The sequence below is a fragment of the Bison bison genome, unplaced genomic scaffold, assembly GCF_000754665.1.
Source record: "Bison bison bison isolate TAMUID 2011002044 unplaced genomic scaffold, Bison_UMD1.0 scf7180017864324, whole genome shotgun sequence".
NCBI lineage: Eukaryota > Metazoa > Chordata > Mammalia > Artiodactyla > Bovidae > Bison > Bison bison.
Window position 1 is genome coordinate 11,811,203 of NW_011494896.1, and position 11,010 is coordinate 11,822,212.

The following is an 11,010-nucleotide window of genomic DNA, read 5'->3' on the forward strand; positions in this document are numbered from 1 at the left end:
CCCCATACCCTCCCTCTGGGTCGTCGCAGTGCACCAGCCCCAAGCATCCAGCATCATGCATCGAACCTGGACTGGCAGCTCGTTTCATACATGATATTATACATGTTTCAATGTCATTCTCCCAAATCTTCCCACCCTCTCCCTCTCCCATAGAGTCCATAAGACTGTTCTATATATCAGTGTCTCTTTTGCTGTCTCGTATACAGGGTTATTGTTACCATCTTTCTAAATTCCATATATATGCGTTAGTATACTGTATTGGTGTTTTTCTTTCTGGCTTACTTCACTCTGTATAATAGGCTCCAGTTTCATCCACCTCATTAGAACTGATTCAAATGTATTCTTTTTTTTTTTTTTTTTTTTTTCTTGAAAGAATGTACAAGAGTCATTCTTTGAGATTTTCTTTTTATCAGTGTTTTTAAGCATCTTGATTCGGATGTATTTTATTTTTTGTATGTGCCTTTTCTACAGGTTTTATGGTGCTTCTTGGTCTGTGGGTTTATAATTTTCTTCAATTTTGGAAGATAGTAATTTGCTCTTCAAATTTTTTTTGTCCCTTACTTTGTCCCTCCTCTCTTTCAGCAACTCCAGTCACATTTATATTAGAATGCTTAAAGTTGTTCTGCAAGTCACAGTTTCTCTTCTTTGTTTCAAATTCTCAAGCTTCTAATCTTTTTTCTACAGTCCCCTTTTAATCTTAGCAGTGCATTTTTCATCTCACAGGTTATATCTTTCATTTCTAGAAGTTCAGTCTACATCTTTTTAAAGAATTATTTTGCAAAGAATAAGTATTATAAATATAAGTGAAATAAATAGCACTTGTTGAAATTTCCAAAAAATATTATGTATTTCCTTCAAATATACACCTTCTTCTGCTGTCTTGAACATGGGATACAATTGTAATGATACTTTAATGTCCTTGCCTACGAAGTCTGTCATTTGAGACGTTTCTGAGTTGTTGTTGATTGATTTTTTCTTATTTATGGATTGTGAATTTTTGCTTTTTTATTTTTTAAATTATTTATTTATTTTTGGTTCTACTGGGTCTTTGTTGTTGCCTGGGCTTTTCTATAGTTGTGACAGGCAGGGGCTACTCTCTGGTTGCAGCGTGCAGGTTTCTCACTCTCTCTCTCTCCTTTTTTTTTTTTGCGGTGGCCTCTCTTGTTGCAAAAAATGGACTGTAGGTTGCGTGGGCTTCACTGCCTGTGGCTTCTGGACTCTAGAGCACTGGTTCAATAGTTGTGGCATACAGGTTTTGTTGCTCGATGGCATGTGGGATCTTCCTGGTTCAGGGATCAAACCCATATCACCTGCAGTAGCAGGTGGATTCTTTACACTGAGCCAGAGTGGAGGCCTCTATCAGGAAAAATCCTGATAATTTTCATTGGGTGCTAGGCATTGTGAATTTTGCTGTGTTGTCTGCATTTTATATTAAAAAAGTATTCTTGATCTTGTTCCATAACTTATGTAACCTGGAAATATTTTCATTATTTTGAAACTTACCTTTAAGTTTGTCTGGTTAGACCATAGCAGCCTTTGATGTAGGCTTAATTTTTTTTCCCCACCACCCAGGCAATACCCATCTGAGTATGCTACGTGGTGCTGTAGGTGTTATAAGGTTTTGCTCCTCTGGTGGAAATAACAACTCTTCTCAGAGTTGGTACTGTGACCCTTTGGAGATTTTCTCAATACCTCCTTTTATGCAGTTCTCTCCCTGTCCTCAGGTAATTTCTTTGCAAGTGTGTATTGATTAGTATACAGCCAGAGACTCTGGAGACACCCAGGAGGTACCCTTATTTCCACCAATTCCCATTTCTTTCTGCTTATTTCTAGAATATTGCCAGACTTCACTATATTCTCACACCCTGTGCTTCATCCTGGAAGCTCAATAGAGATTGTAAATGGAGCATTAAAACACGTACTTCCTGTTTCCCCTCTCAAGGATTGCTATCCTTCACTGTCTACTATATACTATATGAAACATTTTGTTACATATTTTGCCTAGTTTTTAAATCACTTAATGTGAGAGTATTACCCTAGGCCCTCTTATGTCATTTTAACCTGAAGTGGACATTCAGACTATTTGCTTTTTGCTACAACACTGGAGTGCCTTTCCGAAAAAACAAAATGGAGCACAAAGAAAGATTCCAGGGGCAGAGATAATTGCCTGGGATAAGATCTCTAAGACTATTTTTGTTTCATTAAAAGAAAGTGAAAGTGAAGTTGCTCAGTCGTGTCCAGCTCTTTGCAACCACATGGACTGTAGCCTAACCAGGCTCCTCTGTCCATGGAATTATCCAGGCAAGAGTATTGGAGTGGGTTGCCATTTTCTTCTCCAGGCAGTCTTCCCAACCCAGGAATCAAACCCGAATCTCCCACATTGCAGGCAGACACTTTACCATATGAGCCACCAGGGAAGCCACGTTTCATTAAAAATTTTCCCCAAATCCATACATTCTCTGAAAGTTCATATGTCTGAGAGCCTTATCTGAGCACAGAAGGATGAGAAAATGCAGTACTAACGTCTAGATGTCCTTAATATCTGGTTATTGTTGTTTTGCTGGTAAGAAAGCCCTTGTTAGTGAAATACCATCTCCAACTTCTTGAAACATCATTAAAATAAGGGGAAGCACCCTTCTTTGTTCTTTTCTTCTTGGTAGTTGGATTGGAATGATAGACACACCTTTAGCAGCCATTTTGTACCCTGAGGAGCCATGTGTTGTAGTGGAATAGCAAACTGAAAGATGTCTGGGTTCTAAAGACATTATAAAGCAACATACCAAATAATTTCTTCTTTAAACCTTTGAAATTTTTTTGTTGGCAAAAGCAAAAATAAACTTATTTCAGCCATTGCTATTCTGAATATTCCATAATTCTTAATTGAAGCTCACTCTAGAAAAGCCACAAGTGGGAGGAAAAAGAAGGGGCAGATATTTGTGTGTCTGAGGAACTCATTAGTCAAGGGTGATATTTTTTCATATACTTCAACCATGTCTCTAAGATCTCAGGTTATATCAAGATCATTGTTGTTGTTTTTCAGTTGCTAGGTTGTGTCTGACTCTTTGTGACCCCATGGACTGCAGCATGCCAGGCTTCTCTGTCCTTCACTATCTCCTGGAGTTGGCTCAAGTCATGTCCTTTGAGTCGGTGATGCCATCCAACCATCTTGTCCTCTGTTGCCCAGTTCTCCTCCTGCCCTCTAACTTTCCCAACATCAGGGTCTGTTCGAATGACTCAGCTTTTCACATCAGGTGGCCAAAGTATTGGAACTCCAGCTTCAGGATCAGTCCTTCCAGTGAATAGTTTAGGATTGGCTGGTTTGATCTCCTTTCAATCAAGGGACTCTCAAGAATCTTCTCCAGCACCACAGTTTGAAAGCATCAATTTTTCCTTGCTCAGCCTTCGTTATGGTCCAGCTATCACATCCGTACATGACTACTGGAAAAACTGTAGCTTTGACTGTATGGACCTTTGTCAGCAAAGTGATGTCTCTGCTTTTTAATAGACTGTCTAGGTTGGCCATAGCTTTCTTTCCAAGGTGGAAGTGTGTTAATTTCTTGGCTGCAGTCACTGTCCCTGGTGATTTTGGAGCCCAGGAAAATACAATCTGTCACCATTTCCACTTTTCCCCCTTCTGTTTGCCATGAAGTGATGGGACTAGGTGCCATGATTTTAATTTTCTGACTGTTCAGTTTTAAGCCAGCATTTTCACTCTGCTCTTTCACCCTCATCAAGAGGCTCTTTAGTTCCTCTTAACTTTCTGCCATTAGAATGGTAACATCTGCATATCTGAGTTTGTTGAAATTTCTTCTGGCAATCTTGATTCCAGCTTGTATTTCATCCAGCCTGGCATTTCTCATGATGTGCTCTGCATATAAACTAAATAAACAGGGTGACAATATGCAGCCTTAATGTACTCCTTTCAAGAACATACTACTGTTTTGATAACACATTCATATATATTATCTAGTTTGAATTTTTTCAGCATCTATTAGTTAGCTAGGGTAGAGAACATGGTACCATTATAACAGTGAAAAAGCTAAACTTTGAATGGTGCAGTATCTGCAATAAACACTCACCTAGTTAGTAGGAAAGATAGGATGAAACTCTGCTCTTCTACATCAAATCCAGTTCATCTTCCTAGATTATGATCTTTTGAAAGATCTCTCCATTATTGATGGAATTTTCTGTAGAATTGTGGGGGTATGAAACATGAAGAAGCTACTGGATTCTGACTATTTTATTTACCATTTCAGCAAAAGGGTGAACCATGGATGATATTAACAGGACTGAGACTGGAAATGAAGAGACAGAAAGATGGAAAAACTTTAATTCTTGGATTAAATACTACTTCAACTATGAATGCTATATGACTTTCCTTAATGGCTGCTACAGTTGCAAATGGGAAGCCCAACAGAAGAAAAAAGCTAAACGTCCACTCTGCTGCTGCTCTTTGGTATATGAGTCGGGAGGGAGACGGACCACACTTTCTTAGATATGGGAAAGTGTGTATTCTCTCCTTGAGAGAAGTGCTATATAGTGTGCATGTCTCTGTGTGCATGTCTATGCTACACATGTCTACATACACAGTCATGTATCATGTTTAATGGGTCAAAAATAACTTTATTTAGAAGGTGTAAAGTGATCAGAATTAGATAGGGAAAGAATGGAGGATGGCAGAAGAAATGATATTGGAGGAGTCAAAAGGCTTAGTATATTTTAGGTGGAGTGGAGGATATGAATGGAGAAGTGACAGGAAGTGAATGTAAAGAGAGAATGGAACAGATGTTGTGTGGTTTTAAGAATTTGACGTCTGCCATGTAGGAAATAGTCCCTAAATTAAGATCGGGGTAAAAAAGAATCCCTAAAGATTTTAAGCTTCTCATGTTGTCCACGCTGTGTTTTGGAATGGTTTCATATGGAAGATGCAAAAAAAGGTACAAGAGTAATGCAGGAGATGTCTTTGCCTTCAAAGAGAAAGCAACAGCAATATTCAAGGTAAAGCTGATGGTGTCCTGGATTAGCATAGTAATGGCAAAAACGGAGAAGAGCAAATCGATTGAACAGATACTTATTACTTAAGGATGATGTACTAAGTGATAAGAGAGCTATACAGAAGGACATAGAGTGAAAGAAGGGAGGATTCTTGGGAAGGATGCCATTGGAAGAGGAAGAGTGGTATAATGGAAAAAATCCCTGAACCAGAGCCTGAGACAATGTTTTAGTCCTTGTTCCATCTCTGCCCTTGGGCTGGTTTTGTGCTATCTCTGAGACCTTCTACAGATAGGGAATTAAACTACATAATTCTCAAAGTCCTTAGATAATTCTCAAAGCCCTATTTCTTCTCAGGAGAAGGAGTCTAGCATATAGCAAAAGAGAAAATTCCTTTTGTTCTAGGGAAAGACTGCCTGGATTAAATTTATGGCTTCATCACTGACTATCTCCAAACTAGAGCTTAACTACTGTGGGACCTTGGGCCAGTTGCCTAACATTCCAGGGATTGGTTCCTCACTTGAATAATAGAGATGGTAGCAACAGTAACCACCAATTGGGTTTGTTGTGAGGAGAGAAGTGTTATGTGGAAACTTAAAACTGGGCTCAGCACACAATTAGCACTCAATAAATGTTAGCTATCATTTTGCTGTTCTTAGAGTCACTGACTTGTGAAGTCATCTTCCACTTATAGGAATGATGGCGTAGGGGATTCTAGGTGGAGGAATTCAGGTGGTCAGAAGTCCAGAGATAGAGAAATATAGTGGTGTTTAGGGAAACATGAATTTCCAGTGTTGAATTTATGAGCAGATAAGGTGATAAATGGTAAGTGATCAGGTCAGAAAGGAATGTTTTAATAAAATTTTGAGGCATCTTTATGTCAAGTTAAAATGTTTGAACTTTGTTCTGTAAACAGTGGGGAGCCTTTGAACATTTTTGAGCAAGTGTGGCAACAGTGAGAATCAAAATAAGGAAATTTGTTTATGCAACAAGAACAAGTTCATTGAATGTGCTCCACAGTGAGTAAGACCACTAAGGCTTCTGGCCTTCCTGTGGCTTGTATTGTAGTGGGATGAGTTAGGTAATAAACAGTAATGAAGAAAGATGGTTTCATATAGTGATAACTGCTTTGAATATAATACATAGGAAAATGGGAGCATGGTTGAGAAGACTGCTTTGAAGCAATGTCATGTGAGCAATCTCTTAAATGTAAAAATCAAATCAGCCTTGTATACACGTGGGGGCAGAAATATTCCAGGCAGGGGAACCAGGAAGTGCAAAACTCTTAGGAATTAAGGAGCCTCCTGATGAGGGTGAAAGAGGAGAATGAAAAAGCTGGCTTAAAACTCAACATTCAAAAAAAGAAGATTATGGCATGTGGTCCCATCACTTCATGGCAAATAGATGGGGGAAAAATGGAAACAGTGACACACTTTATTTTCTTGTGCTCCAAAATTACTGCAGATGGTGACTGCAACTTTGAAATTAAAAAACACCTGCTCCTTGGAAAAAAAAGCTATGACAAACCTACACAGTGTATTAAAAAAGCAGAGACATCTCTTTGCCGACAAAGGTCTGTATAGTCAAAACTGTTTTTCCAGTAGTCTTGTATGGATGTGAGATTTGGACCATAAAGATGGCTGGGCACTGAAGAATTGATACTTCTAAACTGTGGTACTGGAGAAGACTCTTGAGAGTCCCTTGGACAGCAGGGAAATCAAACCAGTCAATCCTAAAGGAAATCAACCCTGAATATTCATTAGAAGGACTTATGCTGATGCTCCAATACTTGGTCACTTGATGCAAAGTGTCAATGCAAAAGTCAATGCACCCGAGTCAATGCAAAAGACCCTGGTGGTGGGAAAGATTGAGGGCAGGAGGAGAAGGGAACAACAGAGGATGAGATGGTTGGATGGCATCATCAACTTGATGAACTTGAGTTTGCACAAACTCCAGGAGATAGTGAAGCACAGGGAAGCCTGGTGTACTGAAGTCCAAGAAGTCACAAAGAGTAGGACATGATTGAGCAACTGAACAACAAAGGAACAGATCTGATCATGTTCTAGAAACATAAAGAAGACCAGTATGTCTGGAGTTCAATAATGGAGTTAGTATGTATAATGGGATGAGGTCAGGGATGGGCAAGACTTAATCATGTAAGACCTTTGGGCCATGGCAGGCAGTTGGGATGATATTCTTGTACAGTGGGCTGCTCTGGGAGGGTTGTAAGTAGGGGAGTGACTATGTGATACATATTTTTAAAAGTCCACACATGATTTGTGTAGAGGGTGAGTATACTCCGAGTCAAAACCTGTTCTCTTCATATTTTTACTCCAGAAGTGGTGGTTTAGTGCCTTGTTACCTATAATATCTCTCACCATTTTGAAGAACTCTGTTTTCCATTTTGTTTCCTTATTCTTAGTGCTCACAATAACTGTGTAGTTTGTACAGGGCAGGGATTATTCTATACATTTTTAATAGTTTGGATGCAGTGTCCCAATGAGGCAAGATTTCTCATTCTTCTGATACAGTCATAGTCCTGGGAAGAGTTTGACAGTGTATTGTTCGGCTAGTTTGTGATACAATTTTCAGTGCAGGGGTTGTCTTCAAGGTTCAGTTTGTATATGTTTGCAGAAAGATCATTTCCATCTTGGTTTTGAGCTCACAGATCCAGGCTGTTTCCCTGCTTGGTTGTATGACCTTGAGTCATTTAACCTAACCTCTCTGAGTTTTAACTCTTTATTCTACAAAATGAGATCAACAATACCTAACTTGTATAACTCGTATATAAGAATTAAAGTAAATGTAAATAATTTGTGAAGTCCCTAGCATTATAGCTACTGGAAAAAAATGATTTATTCCCTAATCTAATGCTCTTCTCCCCCAAATGTGGGTAGATAAGTGACTATTCATTAGTGAACTGATGAATAATGAATGAATGAATTACTCAGTGAATGAACATACATTTGGTACATGGAGAGGTAGATGAATCAACAGATGATTGTTGAGAGACCATGATTGGGAATACATAGAAGTGTAATGAAATTTCCTTTTCCTCAAAGAAGAAACTGTGACATCAGATATAAACATATACATACAAAACTTTAGTTCAGGATAATGTTATAAATAAAATTTTGTAAAATTCCATAGGGTTAAAAGAATACAGTGGTCTCTCCAGTCAGGGGAGGGTAATGCTACACTATAACTATGTAGACCTTTGAGGAGTATAAACAGATGTTGCAGAAGTACCATAAATAAATGGAGTTAAATAAGATTTCCTTCTGTCTCTTCCCAGAGAGAGCGATTATTTTACCCATGGCTGATTATGTCATTTTGCTTGTCTGTGCTTTTATTTTTCACATGGATAGAAACTTCAAATGAATTCAATGGCTTTGACTGGTGAGTTTCACTTTTTGTATTTTCATTTGTGTAAGGCTCTTTGGTATAATTACAACATGTATCTTACTTCAGTCTGAAAAGATCTGGTTACATAAGAGGGAGGGTGGACAAAGTTGGATTTTCTGCATCTCGTTGATGGGAGGCCTGACTCTGGGGAAGCGTAAGCATACTCAGCACCCTCAGCTACTATACTACTTCCCTTCCACCTGTGCTCACTCTCACTCTTAGACCAAATCTGGCTCAGGGGGAAGCTTTCTCTGTGCTTCCAGTGTCCCCAGTCCTTCTATTCAGATGACCCTCTGATACCTTGTTCCTCAACTTCTTGATCTGGGTTACCGATGCCTACACTAGTTGGTCTTCATGTTCTCTGTCCATGAACCCTGATATCTGTCTCACCTCCAGCCTCTTACTCTTTCTCTGTCCTTACAGGGCTTCCTGAAACTCTAAAAACAGGTATGATGTGTGATCTGAGCACCCTTCTGGCCAAACTCTTACTCCAAGACAACTCTCAGTTCTTCCAGCTTCTCTAGCCTTGATTGTTATATATCTTACCCATTATTTGGTGTTTGATGGGGAAAGGGGTCTGTTTAAGTATGAGGCTTTTAAAAAATGTTATTTATTGTTTTTGTTCAGTTGCTAAGTCATGTCTGATTCTTTGTGACCCCATGGACTGCAGCATGCCAGGATTCCCTGTCCTTCACTATATCTCAAAGTTTGCTCAAACTCATGTCCACTGACTCAGTGATACCATCCAACCATCTCATCCCCTGTCACCCATTTCTCCTCCTACCCTCAACCTTTCCTAGCATCAGAGTTTTTTTCAATGAGTTGACTCTTCGCATCAGGTTGCCAAAGTATTAGAGCTTCAACATAAATCCTTCCAATGAATATTCAGGGTTGATTTCCTTTAGGATATCTGGTTTGAACTCCTTGTTTTCCAGGGGACTCTCAAGATTCTTCTGCAACACCACAGTTCAAAAGCATCAATTCTTTGGTGCTCAGCCTTATTTATTGTCCAACTCTCATATCCATACATGACTGCTGGAAAAACCCTAGCTTTCACTATATGGACCTTTGTCGGCAAAGTGATGTCTCTGCTTTTTAATATACTGTCTAGGTTTGTCATGACAATTCTTCCAAGAAGCTAGCATGTTTTAATTTCATGGTTGTAGTCACTATCCACATTGATTTTGGAACCCAAGAAAATGAAATCTGACATTAATTTCCACATTTTCTTAATCTATTTGCCAAGAAGTGATAAGACCAGATGCCATGATCTTCATTTTTTGAACATTGAGTTTTAAGCCAGCTTTTTCACTCTCCTCATCAAGAGACTCTTTAGTTCCTCTTCACTTTTTGCCATTAAAATGATGTCATCTGCATATCTGAGGTTGTTGATATTTTTCCCAGCAATCTTGATTCTTGGGTCTGTTTAGGGCTGTTTTTTGCTGCTGTTGTTGTTTTTGGCATTTCTTTCGGTTAGTCTTGTTAAAGGTTTGTCATTTTGCTTATCTTTTTGAAAAACTACATTTTAGTTTTGTTGATTTTGTCATTGTTTTCCTGTTCTTTATTTCACTTATTTACCAAGTGAATTGGCCCTTGAATGGAGCAAAGGCATTGACAAAAGATGAAAGACATTGCTGCGCAGCCAGAACTGTATGCTATCAATCTTACTCCTAGTTTTCTCCTAGAAGAACTTTTAATAATTTACCAGATTTCTTGTCATTGGGGAAGAAGAAATACTTTTATGGGATTCCTGGACACTGACTGTGAACTTTCTGAAATGTATAACTGGAGATATAAAATCCTGCTATGATTCCTTAGTAAGAGTAGGAACTTTTGAGTATTAGGTGGTCAATAGAATTCTGGTTCAGACCCATATCTTCATTGGGCATAGTGGGTCCCTAGACCACCCTGTGGTTATTTCTCTAGTTCTGCAATGCATACTCCAATAAACATACTCAAAATCATTCATAATCCCCACAGCAATGCTCCATCATCAAATAGATGTGAATATAAGAGTGAGCTCCCCCTGATCCTAAAGCCACAGTAGGTTTCATAGGTAGTTCCATGGCTGCCATGGCAAATTACCACAAATTGAGTGACACCAAAGAATACCATTTCTTATCTCACAGTTTTGTTGGTCAGAAGTGAGGTATGACCTGAGTACTCAAGGTGCTTAGCTGGCCTGTGCTTTTAACTGGGGCTCTGAGTGAGACTCACTCCCAGGTTTATTTAAGTTGTTGGCAGAATCCAGTTTCTTCTGGTTGTTGAAATGAAGTGCTCGTTCATTAGTGATTGTCAGATGGGGGTTCTCAGCTTCTAGCTTGTGACCTTCTCTATCTTCAAATCTAACAGTGGTGTTTTAGCTCCTTCTCATGCTTCAGATTTCTCTCATTTCTCCTTTCTCATGTCTCTGACATCCTTTTCCGCCTTCTTTACTTATTTTAAGAGCTCATGTGACTACACTGGATTCAATCTGATAATCCAGAATAATCTTCCTACTTTAAAGGCAGCTGAATAGTAACCTTAATTGAAAATGTTCTTCTTATAGTCTAACATAACATCATCACTAGTGATACCAGAGGACAAAGATATGTATTATGTATTTTATATATA

General features: G+C 38.8%; 1 protein-coding gene across 1 annotated transcript in view; it reads left to right on the top strand.

The window, feature by feature from the left end:
• Positions 1-8,317: 8,317 nt before the first annotated feature.
• LOC104998190 (glycerophosphodiester phosphodiesterase domain-containing protein 4-like) overlaps positions 8,318-11,010 on the top strand; it is a 111,171-nt gene continuing 108,478 nt past the window's right edge. Inside the window, exon 1 of the mRNA XM_010853256.1 lies at positions 8,318-8,391. Coding sequence (XP_010851558.1) covers positions 8,318-8,391 — 74 coding nt within the window. The remainder of the gene's footprint in view (positions 8,392-11,010) is intronic.